The sequence below is a fragment of the Amblyomma maculatum genome, chromosome 1, assembly GCF_055883805.1.
Source record: "Amblyomma maculatum isolate TAMU_Amacu chromosome 1, ASM5588380v1, whole genome shotgun sequence".
In the NCBI taxonomy this organism is placed as follows: Eukaryota; Metazoa; Arthropoda; class Arachnida; order Ixodida; family Ixodidae; genus Amblyomma; species Amblyomma maculatum.
In genome coordinates, this window is record NC_139344.1 from 92,726,198 (window position 1) to 92,750,867 (window position 24,670).

The following is a 24,670-nucleotide window of genomic DNA, read 5'->3' on the forward strand; positions in this document are numbered from 1 at the left end:
TTCGAACAAGACTGCTACACCGCCTTTTTTTCATTTGCAGTTAGACTGGGCGTTTTAAAGTGTTTGCTTCCACTGCCAATGCACGCGATCTGACCTGTACTTGGTTGTCATCTTAGGCCGTCATTACCTGTTCGTCACATGTTTGTTGTCAGTCTACGCTGATAAGAAATAACACGTGGGCTTTCTGGAGTATGCGTACTCGCTGTGATTCTATGATAGCTAATAATGCATCGCGGAAACAAACCTGTTGTCACAGCTTGTCTTAGATGAAAAACAAAAAAATATTGCGTGCCCAACGCCATCTTTCGTCGCTGTTCCGCGGTATCAAAAGTAACATTTCGGGTGGTGTCTCTTCTACCTTTCGCCCTGTGCGTTTTTCGTTCGCTGGAATAATGTCTCACAATTGTACTAGAATTATACTAGCCCTAGTTCTGTGCATAGAGGTGGGAAGGTGGCAATCTAATTCGAGAACCTGGTGGGATTCCCAATCAGACGCGCTATACCGCTAACCCACGCAGGCACGTTCACAGAGCTTGGTTAACTATGTCGGATAGTCTTCCCCATAATGTGGTATATATCCTACGACAGTACGCTAACTATGCTATATTGACTATGCGTATATTAGGTGCACAGAATAAAAGAGTAGTGATTTATTGACTAGCAAAGTGAATGAGCTGGAACGTAATTCGGGAAGGAGAGCTCCAGACGGGAGCTATTGGAGCGTTAGCATCTCACCCTTAAAGGTGGAACTTAAGGAATGCGCAAAGTATCTGCGTTGAAACAGGTTCGCGCAGAAGACAAACGCACGCACGTCGCCCACGAGGCGACGTTGTCGAAGCGTGACGTCAGCACAGTCAGGTTTGATAAAAGCGCCTTCTTTAACATAATCAGGAACTGGGAAAGATTGAGTGCCATTTCGAGAATGATGATGCGCGAAAATATAGAGTAGGAACTGCACACATATAGAAACCTATCTCTCAAATTCTTTACCTTAGCCTATTCCAAATATAAAATACCTGGGGAGGTGCAATGTGGCCAAATTTTTGTTAACGAGTACTGTAATTGTCGGTCAGTTTTATTCTTTTCAAAAGCTCAGTAGGTGCGTGTGCTATCATGGATCGCTCTTCGTGTTCAACCTTTTGTCCTGAGTTCAATAGAGATGTGGCGCGTCTACACAAGCTGCATGCACTAACGTATGTATAAGGTATTTCTTAATGTTAAGGCTATAGCCTTTAATGACTCATGCTCGCGGATCGTGTCCGTTCGTCCGTCCGTCCATCCGTACTTCCGCCTGTCCGTCCGTAACTCTTTCGTTACGTGGGAGGCGGTAGGTTGCAGCTGACATAATCAAGCACTAACTGAACGTAGGGCTTCCTGACATTACGTTTGGCAGGAGCTGCCAACTCGGGTTTCTCCTTTCATATGGGAGGATGATATCACGATCAGCCTGCCAAGTCCCTTGCATTCACGTTATCCCTACGCAGGCACGTTCATACGGCTCGGTTAAGGCGGAGATTTATATGTTGGCTGGTAGCTTACGCTATCGCGTCATCGCGAAGGTGAGAGTGAAAACAGAGAGAAAGTGGTACCGCAGTGGAGGGCTTCGGACCACCGCGTTATAGGGGCTTTCTTTCTCCTCATCGAAGTTTTGTGGTCCAAAGTGCCCCCCACAATTTTTTCCTGCGAATCATATGAGAAAGTTCGTATTATGATGGCCGAAGTTGTGCGTTAAAGGCGGATTATATTGCGTAGCTGTGTATTCTGCTCTGAGATAGACGAAGATGAATTGTTTTTGACCGGTTCGCAATGCAAGTTTTCGTATCGTATTGGTACCTGCTCGGGCGTTGCCGAAAATGCCGTTACAAGCAAAAGAGCTCAATATAAGAACCTTGGAAGTGCGAGTTCTCCGAACCGAATGCCTACACGAATAAAAATGAGATGTTATAGAAACTTGCCGAAATGAACCAAAAGCTAAACTTGCTTATCAGTCTGCCAAACAAAGTAGACGCCATTATTTACTTTTTCTTTTTTTTTTTGTTTTACTTACGAATACCTCAAAGGCCCTACTGAAGAGGTATTACATGAGGAAGTGGCGAATTCAGCAGATGAAACTGTGGATGGATGATCCGAATGATGATGAGTAGGTTTGGTCCACGATGGCATTTTGTGGATCGTTCCAGTCACTTGCTGACTGAACAAAGAAGGATGATAAATGTGCAGATTTCCGGGCAGGGGGAGGGTAGACAACCTTCGCATGGTTTGTGCGGTGAGAGATGCGGTGGACGGGGTTGATAATGGAGCCCAGAAAAGGAGGGTAGTAAAATTTATGGAATAAACACAGTGTAGCCCCCGTGCTGCGGTTAGCTAACGTTGGTAGGTTAGCATTACGCTTTAATTCAGAAACACTACCGTTATAAGCATAGGAAGACAAAATGAATCCAGCAGCGTGATTTTGTACTATTTTACAGGCTATTGCGATGAGGGTTATTGAACAGTCCACGCTAATACGGTCCAACCATCTCGGCAAAATTCAACGAAAGCTCGATACTCATGAAAAGGAAATAAACATTGTCAAGAACAAAGTAGCAAAATGATGTTTTTATTTTTGAATTTTTGAGAGTTGCCAGGTTCAGAGTGAAGTAGACGCGCGTGAATGGAAAAGCAGACGTCTGAACATCGTAATTCACGGAATACCCGAGAATGATTGTGAAAAGCTACGCGAAAAGGCAAACGACCCTGCACAGAAGCTTGAACTTGAACCTCTGTCTAATCATAGGCTCCGAGCGAAGCAAAGAAATGCGCGCGGAATCATTGTCCGCCTCACGCGGCAGGAGCTTATGAATGTATGGGTTGAAAAAAAGCGAGCCTTAAATGACAGCCAGGACATCTACATAAACCGAAACCTAACCTGTCGCTCGGGAGAGCTTGTCACCACCACAGAATCGGCAAAGGAAGCCGACAGTCAGTTCGCATGGCATTCAAATCGGAATGTTCTCGTGCGTGGAGTCAATTTTAAGCATTGCAATCCTGTTTCAAGCATTGCAAGGCAATTATCGGCCAACCGAATGATTAAACTATGTTTCCAGGATAGATAACACAAGCACAAGAATTCTTGAAAGCCATTCGCCATTCTTAACTTCATTCGAAGCAGATAATAGCTTCCTTGCCTTTTAGATTGGTGGCGCTGATTGGCGACAGCGAGTTTTCTAAACCTTTGCTGACTGTTGAATGCACGCACGTTTACGCATGACTGTGGTAGTCGTTGGTGAAATGTTTTGGGATTCGGGAAGCGTCGGATGTGAAGATTGCTCGTGTAATGTGGCAACTAGTGTGGCGGTGTGGAGAGCGTTTGAAATAACGTTGACAAGGCTCATCGTAAAGGCGACGGCGAAGCGACAGCAATTGGTTACTATGTGTATGTGCACATGCCCAACTCTTATGTTGTGCCCCCGTGTACAGCTTACTGTGGCTACTGAACAGCTTTATGAACAGTGACTCATCACGTGCTATGTGCATTTTTGTATCTTCTTTCTTTTTGTTTATTACTTTTTTTCTTCTTTGGGGGTCTAACATGCGCACTGTAGCTGTCTTCCTCCAACCCCTATAAATACTGATCTGGATCTGTAACATGCCACTCTGATGAAGACTGGTCCCCAGTCGAAGCGTCAGTAAAACCTTTTGTTTTTAAGCGTGTGTCAGTCTACATTATAAGCATATCATTTCTCGTTCATAGTGATTTCTTCTGAAGTTGTATATATATATATATATTAATTGCATTGTTCTTAACCAGCAAGTCGCTAAACTCATAAGCTATGCAGACAACACTAACGGTTTTTGTATCATCAAATCCTTAAAATCCTTATACAGACCTCGCATGAACCAATTTTTCAATTTTTCTTCTGAAGTGGAGCCAGGGCAATGCTTTAAAATGTTGCGCCAAAAAAAGCGTCACCAGGCATCTTCAAAACAAGAGGTACTTGTATTCTAATGATCCGCAAGATATTGCATAATTCAGAGAATATCAACGTTATCGACAGAGTAAAAGTATTTTACGTATATTTCACAAAACGTTGAAAAAAGGACGCTCACATGGACATATTGCTTGAGAATAGCAGGCATACTAAAACTCAGTCTGGGTCCAATTATCAATGTCAGCCAAACTGACCATTTATGAGTCACTATTTTCATCACATGTAAACTATTCCCAAGTGGTTTGCAGCACATCATCTTTCACTCTGTCTCCAATACTATTGACTGAAAATAAATAATAGTCGGTATTGCAGCTGTGTCTTACAACTGACACACCGGAAGCCTTTTCATCTAATACGACATAAGGAAAAGTAATCTGATGAACTAATTCTTTTACCTCCCTACAAATGTACTCTAAAATATATTAGCAACGTAACAGCAATCATACCACACTCAAAACAGGATACACTGAAATATGATGCGTGCCGCTATGAACAGCGGTTCATGCTTGTTTTGAGAGCCAATTACGGTCACCAAATATTTTGCGAGCAACTTGCCGCGGCTACTAAATTCCTACCTAGAAGCCAGCATTGATATCCATACCTTAACACCCTCTGAGCTCACCTGCCTTATCAAATCTATTATTTAAATCATACTTTTTATGGTTTGGTTGTGTATGTCTTGTTTTCTCAAGAGATTCTCTGACACCTGCTCGCCGGTATGTAAAGGGGGCCAGGAACTACTCAAATTGCGAAGAAGCAGCTTTTTCCTTCGCCTTCTCCATTTGTTCCCAAATGGGCTCAAATAAATTTATATCAAAATGAGATGAGAAAAAAAAAAACGAAATCTCTTTTCTTTGAGCAGTAGGCAAAATTTAATTTCGTACTTGCCACAAGCGGATTCAGCTCCACCTAATTTTGGACTTTATTTTCGTTGTGGCAACCTGTGAAAATTCACCCTCATGATTTGCGTTTTAAGTTTGAAGTGACCAAGCATCCTTTAGTAATGTGAGCGTAAAGGGAATAAGAAGCCATTTTAGCCAATATTTAGGTCAATATTTAATTTAAACGCCTAATATTTAATTAATTTTTCTTGTACTTGTTGATAATTTTTATCGTGATTATTGTATCCCCCCCCCCCCCCCATGTAATACCCTCCTTTGGAGGGCCTTTAGGGGTAACCTGAATAATAAATAAATAAATTTCCCGTGCACAATACTTAAGCGTGTTGTTGGTCTAAGAAGCTGGGCCCTCAAGTGTGAGACCAATGACGCTAGTAAAATGGAGGTATGTAATGAAGTTACTTGAATTATGGCGTTCAGTTTCTGTGCAAACACGAAGATAGCAAGAAAAAAATAGAATAATAGAACTACAGCTTAAGCGCACAAGCGGAACTATAAGGATGATGAAATGCCCTCTAGCTTATATGCGGCGTTTGTGCGCTCTCTGGCGCATATTATACTTTTATGGCGTCTGCCTCTCAGCATGACAGACTGGTCTTGGCGCATAAGGAAGACGCCAAGACGCTTAGACGTTGCAAGAAAAAAAAAACAAATTTTCAGGTAAGAAATGCGTTCCATCTTCATATAATTTGATAGGGCTATAACGCTAAAGGTATAGCTGAAAGTAGCCAAAAACTGGCCAAGGAGCTCATTGGAAATTCTAGACTTGGAAGGAGTCATTATGGCACAAATTATGTGTCTAGGGGCCATACCAAAGCAAGGGAAATATTATTCCTTTCTGTTTTTTCCTACTATTTTCTCGGCTCAAGCAGTCTTACGAGACTGTTGTTAACTCCACGCTGCTTTTCGAGTATTTAATAAATTGTTTCGAGAAATAAAGGGCATTTAATTAGGGGCGCCGGGGTTCTGATTAAACATTCACAGTACTGCGTTTAACAGACAAAGGCGCGCGTCAGAAAATTTTTAGCCGAGTACTACAGTATCCACTCATGATAATGAGCTCGAAGAAAGATTACCAATCAAGACTGGGAATATTCAATGCAATAAGTGAAGCGAAACACAACACAAAGTAATGGTGACTGTCTTCAATGCCAAGGTAGGCAATAAGCTGGCAGGTGACTAGACCGCATGAAACTATGGCATCGTGTTCTAGGAATAGCAGGGCGAACAATAGCAGAATTCGCAAAAATAAACGTTTACGAGTCATAAACGCTTTCGTCCGTCAAAAGAACACGAAGCGGTCTTAGAGGGTTCTGGATGAAAAGGCTAAACATTAAATTGGACCTCATATTGTGCTTCTATCTTCGCATGGTACAGGATGTGAAGGTTCGCGGAGAGTTGCGATGTATTTCACATATAATGGTGACCTTTCGAATTAGTCCAGCTTCAAGCAGAATGAGCAGAAAAGGAATAAAACTAGTTAGTAAGAAGCATGCAAACATGTTAGCGACTAAAGGGAAAGTAGAGAAGTTTCATATATATAAAACAGATATTCCGCTTTAACTGGGGACTGAGCGCAGCAGCAATGAACATCACTATTAGCCATTTAATAACAGGATATGCAATAACAGTAGAAAGTAGAGTATCTCGACAGAACACTCGCATGACAGTGACCCAGAAACAAGCGTCCTGGAAGAGAAACACCAACAATGAAAGCCTCGAACCTCAGAAACGGAAGAGAACTGGCACAATTTTACAAGCTAACTGAGGATCTCAAAGAGAGTGGCGTAAGAAAATATAATATGGAGAGGATGAAGCTCGTTTAGAAGTACGGAGGGAGTCTAAAAATGATAAAGGGAAACTTAGGTGGGAACCAAAGGCCAAGCGAACTAAATAAGTGGAAAGAAGGCCAATGCCATTAATAATACGGATGACGTGGTTAATGTGGGAGAGTAAATCCACACAAAACTCTACAGCCCCCAGAAATATCATTATTCCTGTCATTCAGGCTCTTCTGCCTAGGAAGGAGATATCCCGTCGATAATGACAGCGGAAGCAGAAACAGCCACTGCAAATGAGAACGTTACAAGCGAGAATCAAGAAACTGCAGCTCTAATTTGAGCACGGAGAGGACATCGTAACATAAAAGATACTTTCTGCTTTGACTGTTCCAGATCCTTGGAAATACGCTAACGCTATCTTAATCGATATGAAAGGTAGGACTTGAAGAATTGCAGGCACTTTAGCTGATTCATTAGCGCTTGCAAAATGTTTCCGAAAATTTCGCATAAAATTAGATCAGCCTAACACTTTAATAAGGGCCAGGCAAGTTTTCGGAAACGTTACCGTACAGTGTCATATTCTTACATTCTTACCACTGTCAGATGGTTGAGTGTTTTTTTGTTTTGTTTTGTTTTTGCTTTTCACAGCGTGCGTAATATTAATGCCAGTTTAGCTGCATACCGCATCCGTGTGCTAGACTTCACCATAGGGAAAGTGTACTTGAATAAAAGGCTCTTAAATCCCGCCTTGGGTTCCGGCGCCTCGCGTTTTGCATTCATGATGACGCCTGAGCGAAATGACAGATGACTGTACACGTTACAGTACGGCTCAGATAATCATTTCAGCATATCTCAAAAGCTTATCCGTCTTTCCAGCGTTCTGGCATCGTGCTTCACAAGTTGACATTGTGTACGCATGGGCTTCTCTGCTTGGGATTGAAGTAAAAAAAAAAAGTGACACTTGGCGATTTCACAACACACGGAGCTTGTTCAATGGAGCCGATTCTTCTTTCTTTTTTTCTTTGGAAGTGCGAAAGAAACAGCTCCACCAGCAACCTACCAAGCACAATACAGTGCGGTTGGCAACTTGCGGCTGGCTCTGAACTTGTTGCATACAGCGGCCGCATTCAGCCCGATGCACAGAATAGACGAAAAAGTATTGAGCGTTTGTTTTTGCGCCTAACCTCCCCCCCCCCCCCCCCTCTTGTCCATTTCACCTTGTTTCGCATTCTTGATTGTGTTCAAAGCGCTGCTTTAGTTGCATTTTGATGGTAATTTGCCGTAACCAGGGAAAAGCTTTAGGGGAGAAAGTGCGTAGTTGGTCACCCTGCCACAGTTTCATACCAATCTGCTTGTGGTGAGGTAACACGTGTTTCGCTTTTAAGCAATTTTCTTACCAGTAAAGGCTTTATTTTTCATAGAAAATACATATTTGCTATCATCTGACGCTAACCTAGCAGTATAGCCTGAGTTAATTTTACCCTTTTAATGTCTTTTTAATTCGTGCTAGAGCAACGAGCAAAATGATACGTCCTGAATTTCGAATTAAAAATGCATCACCTTGTGCGTTTATGTAACTCATTGTTACACTAGGAATGCAGCGCACATTTAGAAGCCTCGCTCTTCGCGTCAGCGAAGTAGAACCAGCATGATTGCAGGGCGTAACTTTGATATGACGTACGAACCGCATAGGCAATCCCAAGAAAGCAGTTGTAAAACAAATTGCCAGTGCTTATTCTGATGGAATAACAATGCTCTTTCCCGTGAACAGAGATGTCGCGATGTTGTGCAAGTCATGTTAAAGGTTCACGGGGATGCTCGTTGGTATATACCAATAAGGAAGAAGCGGCATGCACCAAGGGAAGTACTTTTTTATGTTACAGCCGAGACACATTTATCGCTGCGCTGTGCCACTGTCACTGAGCGTGCAGAGAAGCGTTGAACGGCAGCTATACGAAACAATAGAAAGAAAAAGTGCGCTTGCAGCAACTGCGTCTACCGAAGCGGCGACGTCGGTTGCTTCAGCGAGACATAACGCAGTTTTTAATTTTCTCCTCCCTCCATAGCGCTACTTTTATAAACAGCCCTTCTGGCGTACTGTACTCTCGCCAGTAGTGGATGGATTACGCTTTCCCTGGACCTATTTCTCTGAAACGGCAACACGCTCTCTTGACTGTCACTGCGTTCAAACTTGGCGTCGTCGCCTCTAGAGGACGTGCAGGATTCACCACTAGTCCGCTGGAGCCATCCACTGTAAGCCAATCTACGTAGTACCTGCATAAGCGCCAGTCTGAAGGCAGTCAGTCATTCACCCACGCTGTTCACAGATCCGACAGATATACTTTGACAGATATACGTGCATTGGCAGCAATATATTATGGGACACACGTTCTCAATTCATGGGGGAAAAAATTACTGCGGTGTTTCTCCGCCTTTTTTTTTTTTCTACCGGTAATGTCACCACGAAGGGTTTTCTGGCGGGCTAGTTGGTGCTTGTCGTTCATGATTAAACTGCGCGAAAAAACCACGGACAGAGACAGAAAACACTTACACACACACACGTATGTACGTGTTCTCTGTCTCTGTCCGTGTTTTTTTCGCGCAGTTTAATCATGAATGTCACCACACCACACCTCAGTGAGAATGAAAGCCCCATCTCACTTTCGCACATTTCAAGCGACTTTTTGTGCTCTTTGCTACCGATAGTGCCTGCTGGAAATAGGCCCTTTAGCTCTTAATGTGACATTGGCTGCGGCTCTTCCTAATCGACTACCGATGCCGTCCAGACACCTGTCGCGTGGTAAAGCGTGAGCGCGCGCCACACGCGAAGACGATGGAGGTAACGCAAGAAGCGTGCAGCGGAGGCAGCGCAACCTTCTGCATGGCTTGCTGAAGGCAAACGTGTTTTATCTCCCTGTAACGAGTAAGAAAGTAATGAAATGCCCATAGAAAGGTGTTGGGATAGGCGACACAATCTCACAATCTCTTAAAGGAAATATTCAGACTTGGAATGGGAGCAGTTAGGGATAAGGGTTGATGAAGACTACCTCAGTAATCTACGATTCGCTGATGCCATTGTCTTGCTAAGTAAATGAAGAGATGAATTGAAAAAAGTGATTCATGACCTAGACAGGAAAAACAGAAAGGTAGGCCTAAGAATTATTATGCAGAAGATCAAGGCAATGAATGTTCCACAGAGTAGGGAAGGAACAGCAGTTTACAATAGATATCGAAACACTGGAAGTGACCGGCGAATATGTACACTTAGGATATGTAGTAACCGTAGATCCGGATTATGAAGGGAAAATAATCATATGAATTAGATTAGGGTGGAGCGCATTTGGCATGTACTCGCAATTTATGACTTGCAGCTTACCGGTATCGCTGAAGAGTAAAGCATACAATAGTTGCATCTTACCTGCACTCACCTATGGGGCTGAAAACATGGAGGCTAAGCATGAGGGTTCTACTTAAATTGAGGACAACTCAGAGGGCTATGGAACGAAAAATGGTAGGGGTAACATTAAGAGATAGAAAGCGTGCAGTGTGGGTCAGAGAGTTACTAATGCTCTAGTCAAAATCAAGAAGAAGAAAGGGACATGAGCACAACATATTGTGTGAAGGGAGGATAGCCGGTGGTCGGTCCAAGGGAAGAAAAGAGTCGCAGGAGGCGGCAGGAAGTTTGGTGGGCGGATGAGGTTAAGACGTTCGCAAGGATCAAGTGGATGCAGCTAGCACAGAACCTGGCTAATTGAAGTAATATGAGAGAAGCCTTCGCCCTGCAGTAGGTAAAATCGGGCTGATGATGATTATGATGAACGGGTAAAACGTCCACAGCTAGCGCTGATGGCTCCACACATGGGAGCGTCTTTATTTGGTGCCCTGCGGAAGGCCTTGCTAGGCCTTCCGCAGGGCCTTGTGAAGGGCTCAAGGTCAATTGCCGACACCCGGGGAACTCGCAGTTTTCATGCAGGAGAGTAGAGGTTCTGTTCTAATAACTGTTTAGATCTAATAACCTCCAAAAGCGCTCCGTGCCTAAAGTTGTCCGGCTCAGTATACGGTCGGCACTATACAGAGCGTGACTTTCTCTTGTAACCAGCGTCTGCTAGCTGCTTGAGCCCAAACCACCTGGAAGCCCCAATCAGTCCGTGGGCTGCCATCGAAAAGTAACGAACGCACCTCCGGCAACGTTCGGAGAAATTTGAAGTCTGAAGTAATCGCAGCCTCAAGAAGTCTTAAAATCGAAGACGCCACAGGATAATCCATTGCCCTTCCTTGTAGTCAACGCTCACGTGCTGCTCCTAAACAATTGAAAGAATTGTCCGGGAGTGTACACAGTATGTCTAACGGCGCTGCGGTGTCCAGTCTTCCCTTTTTTCGTGTGTTGAAGTTGCGCTGTGCTTTTAGCAGTCAAACTATCACCTAACCCGACCATCCACGCTAGCAAGTCTAAACCGGTACCTCTGCCAGCGCCTACAGCGGGCTTTGTGCTACGTAAAATTCTATATTAACGCATTTACCAAACATTGGAGGTCACTGATGATGAGGGAACACGCTTGCAACGTAAAGCAGTGAAGTGTCAAGGGTGCCTTATGGTTCCCATCGCGGAGCAGAAAAACAAGCTGGTCCTTTTGCACAGTGGCTTCCAAGCTTTTGTAAACACTGTGTTCATAAATACACGCGGGTGTGTTCCACCAGTATAGATGGGTGCACAGAGATAAAAGTGCATTAAAAACCATACTGCATGAACGGCGGGGACTGCATGTAAGGGATTATCTATATATTTGCATTGATGACTTTATTGAATTGGTCTCAGGAGAAACGTCAGTGGCAATAAAAGAATTAGGGAGATTTAGCTTGCCGGAGTCACATTAACGTAGACGTAAACCGGTATACGTCTACGTCAGTATGTCTCCGGCATGCTAAATCTCCCTATTAGCCCGCACCCGTGCAAACACGTCACCTCCACAAATTACTTGTTTTCATCAATGCGTCTTGAAATCTGTTTTATTCAGTATTACGGCCTGGAGCTAGAGGTGGGGGGGGGATTGTACTGGAAGGTGGGCCTATCCTGACAAAGGAAGACATCATATAAAAGGTCGAAGAGCGCGTAACAAGATCATTGATCCCTAATGTTGGCGCACCGTTGGCTAGTTACCGTCAACATTCGTGGCTGCGTTCCTCTTTAATAACTCTCAAGGAGAAACATTTTAACGTGGTAATATGTGGAATTTAACATCCCGAAGCTCTAGTACCTCGATTTAATTAACCTGGGAAACCAAACTGTCTCTTCGCAAACGACGCTACGCTTGCTTGAAGATATGGTACTTATCGTCGGTATAGCTTTATTGTTGAGTCGTAGCAGCCTTACGTGCAAGACGTGTGGGATATGTCACTGCGCTTCGGCGTGAGAAAACGCTGCGGCCATCGCCAGGCGCGCAAAAGCTCAGCGAGTGAAAGCCCCCCAGCAGTGAAAAAGACCCCAGATAGTGGCAATGAAGCGGGCAGTTATCAGGCAATACGACTACCAGAGGTTGCAAGCATTACCTGAGCACCTTCATGAGCCTCGCCAGACAGCTGTCATAACCATAAACGTAAAGAGCACCTATTCGGTCAACGTTTTCGCAGACACTTGCTTGGGTTGCTCCCGGGGTTTGAGTCCATTATCTGCGTTTACGCCTGCGTGAGCAACTTGACGGTGGCGCGTCGCTAATCGGCTGCCGCCAATTAGCTGTGGAGGCAAGGGATGAGGGCAGAAGCGGTAGACCGCTCTATAACCACCCCCTCTCCTGTTCCCCCATCCCGCCCCCACTGGCGGATCGCGGTCGGCATAGATAGCACTGGCCCCGCTCCTTCACACTCACGGAGCGAACGCTTGGACCTTGGGCGCATGGTCACCTTCCTGCCGGGCTCGGCCAGGTTTCTAAAGTGAAGGTAAGCCTTGAAACTGCAGGCTGCAGTAGGAATACTTTCGATTAAAATAAAACTAATTGGTCGAAGGTCATTTTTTCCTTCTACTTGTGATGTGGTTTCTTTTCTGAGTGCATATAAAAAAAAGAAACCTCAACACAGAAAAATATTTTATGCGACAGCCATACAGACCTTGAACTGATCTTTTACATTGCGTTGTAAGAGATCTTTTCAGACTCATATTTCAACATTGGCATATTGTTGTTCGGCGATTAAGGAATTCATATTATTATTCATGATCGTTTTTATCTTGCTTCTCAATTTTCATTTGTAAAAATAATGCCAATTTCAAAGATTATGCTCATTATGTTCACCTTTTCAGGCTGTCCTAGATCATTATTTTCTGCTGATTGTTTTTGTTTTATCTGACGTGCCTTAGGTCGATACTGCGTGTGACGTTAGAGCAGAGAGCTAGCGTGCAACACTAAAGGCACCGACTACTGCGCAGTAGCAGCCAGGCTGAAGAGCAGAGAAGAAAAAGAGCTGCGTCGAAAATACGGCCGAGCTTACTTTCTTTTTTCAAGATATGTTCTCCTTGCAGGGGATCGATAATACTGCCTTACACTCAAAAATTCGCGAGGCAAAGCCAGCTACTAGTTGGGGGGTCATGCAGCTCGTTTTCGGCGGAAAAGCCGTCGCTGTTGAGCCGCACATTTTGCAGCGTTCAGTGTGGTCTCATACGTACCATTCCGCTTCACGTTCGGCATCCATCGTTTAGTCAAGTAGGAAGCTAGTTCGCGATAGTGACTTGAATCGGCGACACGTGCACCTCTGACTCTATATGGGCCCACTGTGAAGTAGATACTGCGCGGTGCTTTCCTCAAATACAATATAAACAAAAACCTAAATGTACTCGCCGGATGGAAAGGAGGCATTAAAAGCGCGTCTCCTTAATTTTTCTTTATCATGCTGTTTTAAGGATCGAGCTCTCTACAATAATATTCGCGACGCTCGTTCAAAAGGTAATGAGCCGTAAATGCTCTGGCAAGTCTCCTCCAGGCTAACTACAGTGCTTTTTTTTTTTGTCATGGCGCTAAAATTCATCAAACCCGCGACTGGGCGTTCAAGTGTCGCGAAAAGCAATAACCTTTCGTCATCACGTCTGAAATGTTAAGAGCCACGCAGAGAATGGTTCCCCCGTTCCAGCTGTTGATAACTGCAACTTATGCCTATAATAAACGCTCTGTAAGTGCATGTAGAATGGCTGTCACTTTGTTAGCAAGCCTAATCCTCCAAACACCACGTGTCCACCTTTCTGAAGGCGCGTCTATCGTAGCGATAGACAAAGAAAGCAATATTTTCTAAAATTTTAACTTCTGAGCCGACAGAAATCTAAAGAAAAAGGAACAAGAGGAAAGGTGAAATACTTTCTTGCTGTAGGCAGGTAATGATCGAACCCTACACGCGCAGTTAGCAGTTAACTACTCCAAAAGTCAGTTTCCCCGAAAAGAGGAATAAATGCTCTCACAGACTACCAATGTTGGCGCTGTACTACTAAGCAGTGAGATTTATTGAAATCACTTGACGATCAGCCTATTTATTCGCAGAAGCAGATCAAAAAGCCAGGCTATCAAGAAGTATTACCCTCTTGCTCTGAGGCTAGAACAAGAAGCGCTAGTGAGGCTTTGCACCCGATCGAGCTTCTGTCTAAAGGCATTTCTTTGCCAGTCTCTCGTTACGACATTGCGTGTCTCAGTTCGTAAAACGTTCAATGTACTCAAAATTCTCTCTTTTTTCGTCGCTTTTACCTCTGCAGAAACATTTCCATATGCTTCCTGCTTCCGAATTTTTACAGGACTAAAACATGCGCTAACTAACTACGCACCGAGAAAACTCTCTCTCTGTGCTAATGCAGTCCCCGTATGTTTCTACGTCCTACAAATGTTGCAAGTCTTCTAGAATGTCAGTGCAAGTGTGATTTTTGTGTTTCATGTCAAGTGAAATGCGGCCAACCCGGTTGAGATTGCAACCCACGATAGCTGTATTCTGCAAAAGAATGGACCTGTCTGGGTCCGTGTTGCAGGGTATAGGCAAAAGGGTGATGCAGGATAGATAGTCCTACGGAGGTCGAAAATCGGAGAGTGGTGTTGCGACGAGATGTTCTCAAGTCTTTGTAGTATGGCACGACCTTGACGGGAAGTAATCAGGCGGTACCGCATCTAGCATCGTGTCGCGCGAGGCTCTTCTTTGTTGTGTTGTGCAAGGTGGTCTGTTGAGCGCTGTGAGAGGATACAAAGGAGTAGCATAAAAACTTGGAGAGCACTGCAGAGATCTTCCTTAGAGAAATGCGAAACCATGTGCGTCGACTGCTCCTTATTAGCTAATAGAGTGTCATGACTCAGCACTTTTGACAGTCGAGGCTTGACACTACTCACGGGCCCGACGCTGATTGACTTACACAAGCTATGAACTCCAGTCATGCACATTAGATCTCCGATTTGACTGACTCATGACAAGTGCCTGTGGCTCATGACTAAGCTATAACGACTCACATGACATCTCTAGGGATGATATGAGATTTACCTACCATATTTCATTACATAAACATTCATGAGTATCAGTCTCATCTTGATGCCACGTCATATCACACGTTACATTTTGTTTCCACGTTTTGCGGATGCGTTTTCGCAAACAACCAAGTAAGGCGTTTGTCCTAATAATGTCGTGATCAATGAAAGTGACCTCCTGAGACTACGAAACAAGGGATTTTTCTAAATATGTTAAAGGAAATTTCGCGAATATGCGCCGGCAATGAGAGACAATAGTAAAGATACATGCCGACATTTTCTGATGTTACCCTTTTTAAATTTGTATAAAAAATAATATTTCTTTCTTGTTTATTCGCGAATTTTACGGTGCAACTGGTTTTATTATATACTGCCAAAATGTTTTGTAATCTCTCATCACTGCGAGAAATATTGCTATGCTTCATTTTTCCGAAAACTGTTGCGTGTTTCTTTAAATTCCGCCAGAAAAATAATCGTGTAACCGTCACATGAAATTTAGAGTCTTGAAAGACGTGCGCAAGCCTACTAGCGCAGTTGAAAAATAAAAAAAAGTCCGTGAACCAATCCTCTGAAGTCCGTCAGTCGTTGGTCTCCGCGTATGATGTCAATTCATTAACGGTAACGTATTGCTGCCAACTGATTACATGCGGGTAGGGGGGGGGGGGGGGAGCCGCAGTGGCCACTTTTCGATGGAGGTGATAAGCAAGGTGCCCGTGTGCTGTAGGATGTCAGCGCACTTTAAGGAACCCTAGGTGGACGAAATTTCCGGAGTCCGCCACTACGGCGTCTCTCATAGCCTGAGTCGCTATGGAAGGTTTATGGAAACCCCATAAACCATACCAAACTATCTTATGAGAGAACACGTAACCATATGTTTTAACACGCAGAAGATAATTCAATAAGCTACCTAGTGCAACATAATGTCAGTGTGAATTTCCTTTTTGATTCTGTTTTTTTTTTTTCTGCTATAAATTAAGATCCAGCTTGTTCAACCTGTGTGCAGCATCAACAAAAAGAAAGGTGTTCACTAAGCATCAGTTGTCAGATACAGTACTAGAAATTAAAATAAAATAGCGGAAGTCACAAGCCGTAAATATTGTCTTCTACAATGAAAACGAGGAAAACGTAGTTTCATCTAATATTTTCGATCGATTTGAACTTATATGAACTTGTTCCATTATGAATAGAGTGTGCAGCTTAAACGGCTTTGTTACATTCATCAGTATTTGTTGAATTGGTTCCCTGTAAATAATAATTAACCTTTGTGTTCGGGTGTGTCCTGTCATTTACTATTTGCAGTATTGCTAGCCATCAGTGTTTATCAAGATGAATGCAACAATTCTAATTGAAGAAACAATCCTACATGAAATAACAGACTCAGGCGCTAAGGTACAACGAAATAGGGAAAACGAAAGCATGGGGCAATATACATTCTATCAAAAGAAAACTTGTGGTGCTGAAAACAATGACACATATAGGCACACAATCTATTGATTTATTCGCAATTTCCTTTTCGATCTGTAAATTCTTTTGTGTATGCATTCATCAGTTCCTTGCTCCGTAGGTGTAAGAGGCTGTGCAGGCACGCGGTAACGGGGAGGACACTGCGAAGCGTTGGCCCCCGGTCGCAAGAGTTCATGGCGTATGCATAGTATACAAAGGGGCGTGTCGGCACCCATGTATTCGCGCGGTAGGGTGAACGGCACCTGCGGAGGCCGTCGGAATGACAGACGATGGTGAGTCGAGGACGGAATGACGAGTCCCTTGTATGACAAAAGAAAGATTCAACTGCTTGCAGGGGTCCGTGGCGTGTCGTTCCAGCAACGATAACGTGCTCGCAAGGGTGAAGGTCGCTAAATATGCAGATGTTTGGGAAAATTAACTCGGGGGTCAAGGCGACGGCTGTTTATTGCAGTGCATGGTGCCAAAAATTACGGGAAGGATGCATCAAAACTCAATGCCAAATTAGCATTGACAACCGTGGCGTTAAAGCGATCAGGTGCGGTGTCGACGCGTAGGCGACACAGGGCGAAAAGAAAAATCCCATTCCTCGCGTTTGTTTGCTTCCCCCTCTCTCTGTAAGAGAGGAGCCCGTGTACAGGGTAAAGTCGTGTGACAGAGCTCGTAGTTTTACAGGCGAATTTTCGTTGTTCGGGTCAGTGCCGTTTGCATATTTTGTTTTCATACTCTTTTTGCTGGAACAAATGTCTCGGGGAGAGGTTTAGTACTCAAAAGGGGTTTGGTAAGCAGCGAGACCACTCGTACTGAAGCTTGCTGCAGTTGGCTACGCTTGGAGTGTAGGCTGAACCCCGAGGCACTAAACCTGAGCCGGAGGGCCTAGTCGAGTGTTCGGAGCTATGGCTGAACGCGCCACCTTCAGCTAGGCCAGGGTAGCCAGATCCATGTTACTCATCCTTGCTTCTATATTGGAAAGTTTTGCGTATAAACTTCAATTAATCTCTTTGCTATCTCCAAGTGTCGCGATACGTATTTCTTCAGTCATCGTCGCTCCACCTCACCGTCCCGGAATTACAAGACCAGAAAATGTACTGTAGATTTTTTATTTAATTTTTTATTTAATGTGCTCCTTCGGCTCTTTTCTTCCCAAACCTCGTACTACTCTGTAGCTATCATCTTTACTACTATGCAATGGTGTTAACGATTGCCTAAAATATTTGGGTAGTCTGCCTGATGATTCTATAAGTATTGGTAAGGAAAATTACGATTAACATGTACGTTAGTAATGGTCTCAGCATACTTAAATATGGTGCAATGTGTAAGCGAAGTAAATCTAGAAAAGCTTAAGCACTCGCTGAACCCACGAACGAATGTATTAGCGTTTTTACCTGCAAATATTCGTTGCCATTTTTTTTTCCTCTCTCAAGAAAATTGTGCTGAGCATCGTAGTGAATACAAACGTTTGAATAAAAGCTATAAAAGTAATCAACATTCACACTTAAGCCGTGTAAGCCTTATCCAATAAGGCTTAATAACTTTTGTAAGAGCTCCTTGACAGTATTACGTTCGCAGTGGCAGAGTTTGTTCCTATTAACATTCCGTTTCCAATTTCGAAATCCCTATTTTCAATCAATTTTTATGAGTTCGCTGAAACATACGCCATGCCTATTGTCCTACGTACACGACATCGCTTCTTTTGGGCAGTAACTGTGAACGCTTCGTGTACAAAAGCATGCGCCAGGTGACGCAGTCCAAAATATTTTAAACTTTTCATGTGCAAGCATTTCGCGAATTCAGTTTTGTACGCTGCGTGCGAAGCGCCGCCACTCTTGCATGGAAGCAGTGGGCAGACCCCATCTACCGCACTGTGGCTCTGAAGGAAAAGGGAACGAGGTTTCATGTCCAGCAATTATGAACAAGCTCAATTTTCGAACGGAAGTTGTTTGCGGACGAAATTTTTTTGCATCTTATAGACTGCACAAAATCAATCAATATTTCCGGAGATACCCCCATCGAAACGCTTGCGTTTTTCTGCTTTTTTTGTGAAAATACTTACATGCTTGTTGCGATTGCAAGACGAACTTTACAATCATGAGCTTGCTGCACATAGGAATTACGTTTAGGTCATTCTCTCGACCAACTGTTAACAGTATATAACAATATTACAAAGTTGCCTCACAAGTGAAGTCAGATAACGTTCTACACGTTTGCATCATTTTGAGAATTCGACCGCGCACAACAATACACACTACGTGACAGTTAATCTGAAATATGTTACGTTTTCCCATAAAAAGCAGGTACCGCATTAGCCTTGCGTTCTCAGATGTAGGAACGATGTAAAGTAGGCGCTGATAAAAATATTTCCTCGTGTTAATGGACGATTCTCAATTCTGGATTAAAATTAACGTTTTATATCAAATATATTTATATTTACTTTCCTGAAGTTCAGCCGTGCATTCAAGAGATTCGGCGTCTACAAAAATTACAAAAGCCTACTTGCCGAACAGAAGGCTTCTCTACGTAGTTCAAAGCATTATGACACGATTGCACAAGAAAAAGATCAACAATATATATGCGCTTTCCTTCTTACGTAGAACAAGCCCTAGTATATATACAGTGTGCAATCTTTCAAATTCTACCACACCACAAACCTGAATGACATGTCCTCGCTCACTGCACGGGCGCTGCCTCCCTGTTTGTGGATCCTCTGCGAAGCCAAAACGGTTTAGACGTACTATGCAGCGGTAGACGTTGCCCCACCCTCTGGACTGAAACTCATGACTGATGCAGGGAACTTATCAGAGAGCACGTAGACGTACTTCTAACGAGGTGCGTGGATGCTATTTCTTAGCTCTCCGGTGTGAAAAAGAATCCCTGGGTAGCGGGATGAAAGCACTTGAGTACAAATCTCAGCAGACGTAAATCTAGAAAACATCAGCCTGCGTGCGAATGAACTCAATCCAAACGCTGAATGCGCAGCACTCGCGGATACACAAGCGCGAAATAATAGTAGCGTCTGGGCAGCCCGTGATTTCGTTTACCATTACTGTCCCCCTTTCCTCAAATTTTTACTTTCACACATGCGAAGACATATTGTCGCGTAGTGCTGACAATGCCGTTCGCGTTAAATTAAGAGACTGGAGTTGGGCTCAAATTAACTATTTAATGGGCTCACTTGCGCCCGCAAAAGAACTGAGCAATCGGCGACGGCGATCGCAGCAAGCATATGCTCGGCGGTCGTCGATCCACGAATGCCCGTCGCTCCCGTCTGCGCTGTTTAAAGACAATGAAGAAACATCTAGATGAAACCGCAAACCGTTACTACTAGCATTGCCTGGAACATTGTAGAAACACACGCGAGTGGCTGGAATCCTTCAAGACACATCCCGGCGCGTCTTGAGCGAAAAATAAAACGATAAAAGCTGCGTCTCGCGACAACGAGCAACGAACAAGCAAAGAGTCCAGAATCAATCCGTGCGCTACAATCACAAATAAGTAAAATATGAAAATTTGAATTTTTCGCGGATATATACAGTTGTCCTCCTCTTCTTTTACACATGTGAACACATGTAGAAAGGATTTAATGAGTTTCGGTCAGAGCCAGTGATATATCTTTACTATAACTAAGGTAACGCAGCTTATTGGATCTCGTTGACGCGTGTCGGGGGAACGGGAGCGTGGTACGTGAGAGCGCTTCAAAGCCATTCGATAGAAATTTATCATACGTGAGATCTGTTAGCATACATAATTAGTTTTAAAACAGGCCCTTTTGCGCATTTGTGCTGTGAGAACTCCACATTGTTCGCTTCTGTAGTGCTTCTGGGCGGATAAAGATCCATCATACCTTCCACGATGATCATCATTGCATGGCTCGTTAACCTATAGTCTTAAGTTTTTCTCTAATATTTTGGTTTATTATTTGCGTCACTTTCCAGTTTCAAAGCCTCTAAAAGATATGGACTTAAATAAGTCTTCACGACGAGAGCGCGATTCTCTTTTACTTTTTAGGTGCACATCATTTCAGAGAAAATATTGTGTGTCGTTGAGTGCAGTTTACTCGTTCATACGTGTTTTCATTTTAGGCATAGTTTAAAACCAGCCTGCCATTTTGGCACCTAGCCTCATGAATATCTCTATATTCTTTCCCGAATCACCAATATGAATAAAATAATTTGCGTAATTTAGGATCAATTCGAATCCATCGCATCCGCTTTCACCATCACCCGATCCAGCAGTGATCCCAGCACATTGAAGGGTTAGCTGTTCCCTAAGATCACACTGTGCTGACAACGGTAGTGCTGATTACAGTACAGTGGATTTCATTACAATTACTCCCTAGGAGACTTTCACCTCGCATGTGGGCTCGAGATACCTGAAAGAGGCTCCAAATACGGCTTGCTGCAGAAACAAAGGAGTGAATCGATACAAAACACAGCGAGCAGGCGGTCAACAGCTGTCGGTGCAAAATGATAGACTTCCACTACTACCCCTGCCAAATGTAATGTAAGGAAGCCCTATGTCCAGTTAGTGCTCGGCCTTGTCAGCTACCAGCTACTGCCTCCCACGCCTTCTTCTTCTTCTTCTTCTTCTTCTTCTTCTTCTTCCTCTTCTTCTTCCTCTACTTCTGCTTCTTTTTCTTCTTTTTCTTGTTCTGCTTCTTCTTTTTCTTCGTTTCCTTCTTCTTCTTTTTCTTTTTCCTCTTCTTTTTCTCTTCTTCTTCTATCCTTTGGATGTAATGGACGGACGGTCATCGCGAGTATGAGCGATTGAAGGATTTCGCCTTAATGTGCAGACCACCAGGTTTGCTTCAGGGTAGTATAACGTTTCTAAGTAACGCTTATCGCTTTGCATCGCTGCTCCGAATGCATTCATAGCAACGAAAGACCTCGTCCTGTCCTGTTTTCTCGCTCTGTTGTGCTTCAAAGAGTGCTAGAGGGACTGTCTGCATGGCATAGAGGCCAACCTTTAAGGCTGAATACTTTTGACAAAAGCTATACTTGCATATGCGGCTCACTGTAACTTGTGTAGTCTAGGTTGAAATATAAATCTGCTAGAATATGAATTGCGCGGTTGTAAAAACTCCATTGTTCTCGTGCTAAAGCTTATGGGCTTAAGTACTCATAAAATGAAATGTCGTTATGCTTATCTCCCCCCTAGGTCGGGCTGGCAGTTTCTATATGTATTTAGCAAGCAGAGCTGAACAGGAGCGAGTTGGTTTTCTAGATTGGCTTTTGTGCGCTACAGCACAGCGCTATTTAAAAAACAAGGAAAACAAATCACAGAAAAAGCTTGAAATAAGTTATATATGTCTGATTTTTGTATCTCCAGCAGTGTTCTGCTATAGAGCGCTACAGCCAAGATAGATAATTATTGATTCCTGAGGTACAATTAACTGGAAAATAAAATGCCGAAAGTGAGTCTGTTTTGGTACACAGATGCTTCTTTAAAGAAAAAGTACGTAAATGTGCAAGGTTGCAAATAAGCTGAAAACAGTCCAATATGTAAGAGTTTCCATCATGAATTAATATATATCATATCAAAGGCTGTGTTGTAAGGTCTTGCAGCCGAGGCGCGATGTCACGATTTTTTTTTTTCAGAATTTTCTACGATCAGCCAGAGCACACAAATGTCAACGGGGTAGTCGCAGCCTTCGACCAGTTGTCATCGTCCTCTTTCCTGAGATAGGCTCTGGGGCTTTTGGAACCTCACTGTCTTTTGTACAGCCAGTTCAGAGGAAAAAGGATCCATCCAGCTGTTCTATTGGCCTCGAGATTTAGCAGAGTTGCCACCTCGCGGCGAAGTGGCGAACCCTACACAGTGTGGATGTGCGCTCGCGCCGTCTGCAAGCCAGCTTTGTTCACGTGCGAGCACACGGCCTAGTGTCGGCTATTTGTTTTGCGATTGAGGCGTGGTTCTAAGGCGAAAGCCTTTAATAGCTCATACTGTCGGCGTTCGTTCGTTCGGTCACACTATAGCTGTCAACCGAATGACGTCACGATGACGTCTTCAGAAAATATAAAAATCCTTTCTCCATCGGGAATCAAATTTGAACCGCTTGGATCCCCAGCCGAGCGCTTCAACCAGCTGCGCCACGCCCGGCCATCGTAAAACACAATCATAATTCTCCTTGTCTACCGCGAGGAAGAAAGTTAAAAATAAATAAATAATCCTGTGTCCACCGGGAATCGATCCACCATCCCTTGGACCCCCAGCCGAGAGCTTCAACCAACTGCGCCACGCCCGGGACTGTTTTTGTCTTTTTTTTTCTGACATGGTATTTATTACACGTGGCTATGTACCGAAAGGGCTATGTACACAGACTATTTACAAAGCACTCAGCCGTTGCTGAACTGCACAAACAAAACACAACTAAAAGGCAGGCAAAGATAAACACCGTGTCACCAGCGGAAACCAATCAGGTTGAAAGTCATTATCATCATAAATGTCATTCAGTTGCAGCATCATTATGCTAAAATGAAGCCTGGGTGTAACAACAGGTTCAGCGTTGCGATCCAACATGCATGTCTTCCACAAGCTATCAAGTCCAATAAAGAAAAACATGTCATATTTCTTGTAATCAGATTGTGTAACAGCAAGATACCGCACACTGTACCAATTTAGAACAAAGTCTTTCTTTAGAGTTCTTTGCAGTACGTCCCAAAAGAGAATTGCGTCTTTGCAATTACTGAAACAGTGCTGGATTGTTTCAGGCTCATCACACAGACGGCAGTTTTCAAAAGATACAAAAATATTTTTCCTATGGCGCCATGTGTTAACAGGTAGAGCTTCGGTACGTAATTAAAAGAAAAATGTTTTCGTGCAAGGAAAAATCTACATTTTACGCACCCTCTTTAACACCATCATGACCCTTACGACCAAATTATAAATAACGATACATTGGTGGCGGAAAAAGCATTGCTATCAATTCCTTGTATAGTATCTTGCGCGAAACAGAATATAAGTACTCATTCGAGAATCGTACTGTCAAAAACCTCACCGAAGCATAAACTTCCAGCATAAATCCTAGTAACTGTAAGCGATCAGTAAAATCTGAAGAAAACACTCAGTCGGGAAGCAGATTCATGAAATTAACTTGTAGGAATGCTCTAATAATCGGATGTGAACAATCACGAAAAAAGAAACGGGCAACTAAGTGCCTTACATACACATGCACTAAGCCGAGCCCCCTGCACAAACAGGTCTGAATAGGTTATCACGTCGAATCGGTTCAAAATTTGATGACCAAATAAAAGTCGTAAATATTCGGTGAAAACGCTAGATGTAATGCCTAGCACAGTAGAGGACCTGAAGCACGTAATAAATTTTTGTCGCCAAAAACATGTTGCAGGCCCGAACCCTACCGAAGATTGAGAGCCGATAACGGACAAATTAGCATAACGCTGGACGACTGGAACTCGCTCTTTCCAGTAATTTGCACTTGACTAAAATTCATGCAGTGGAACGCCCAGATATTTAGGAGGCACACATGACCATTCAACTCCTGCATATAGGGATGGTGTTGAACCCGACGAACCAAACCAAAGGCCGGAACTCTTGGAGTGATTCATTTGAGCACCAGAAACAATGCCAAATTGTTCTAGGCTGGATATAACTTTTTCTATGCTTGGTTTGTCAGTGCAGAAAAACGCAAGATCATCCGCATATGCTTGCACTTTAACCTCATTTCCAAGGAAAGGGAAGCCATGGATGCTACCGTTATGTAAAACACCGAAAGTGGCTCCAAGTAAAGAGAAAAAAGCAGCGGAGACATCGGACAGCCTTGCTTCACAGAAGAGTTAATTGGTACGTACGCAGGCTTGATAGGTGTCCATTTACAATCAGGCGAGTCGAACAATTCCTATAGCAAAGTTGCACTTCCTTCAATACTACAGAACCAACATTCGCTCGCTCCGAAAGAGACAACAGGAATGAATGGCGAACTCGATCAAATGCTTTTGCGACGTCGACCTGAAGTAAAGCAACCTGATCATGAGAGTAGGAGCATGATTCGAGGATTGTGCGTGCAATGTGTACATTACTTTGAATGGCACGGCTCCTCAAGCCGCAGGTCTGGTGAGGGCCAA

At 43.6% G+C, this 24,670-nt stretch overlaps 2 protein-coding genes across 9 annotated transcripts in view; one reads left to right on the forward strand and one right to left on the reverse strand.

The window, feature by feature from the left end:
- Window positions 1-24,670, reverse strand: part of LOC146203176 (uncharacterized) — a 152,054-nt gene that overhangs the window by 117,744 nt on the left and 9,640 nt on the right. For 5 of the 7 annotated variants that reach the window (XR_014703821.1, XR_014703822.1, XM_084588550.1 and 2 more), the window contains exon 1: window positions 19,238-19,538. The exons of the other annotated variants lie outside the window; for them this stretch is intronic. Coding sequence is in view for 3 of the 5 variants with exons in the window: in XM_084588550.1 (XP_084444676.1) it covers window positions 19,238-19,248 (11 nt within the window). In the remaining 2 variants the exon portion in view is untranslated. Of the gene's footprint in view, window positions 1-19,237; window positions 19,539-24,670 lie in introns of those variants that run through there. 7 annotated transcript variants of the gene reach the window in all.
- The window catches only part of LOC146203179 (solute carrier family 23 member 1-like), a 117,304-nt gene continuing 101,401 nt past the window's right edge, over window positions 8,768-24,670 (forward strand). Inside the window, exon 1 of one of the 2 annotated variants that reach the window (XM_084588548.1) lies at window positions 8,768-8,904. The gene's annotated coding sequence lies outside the window, so the exon portion shown is untranslated. Of the gene's footprint in view, window positions 8,905-12,429; window positions 12,586-24,670 lie in introns of those variants that run through there. The other variant, XM_084588547.1, reaches the window with a different exon arrangement.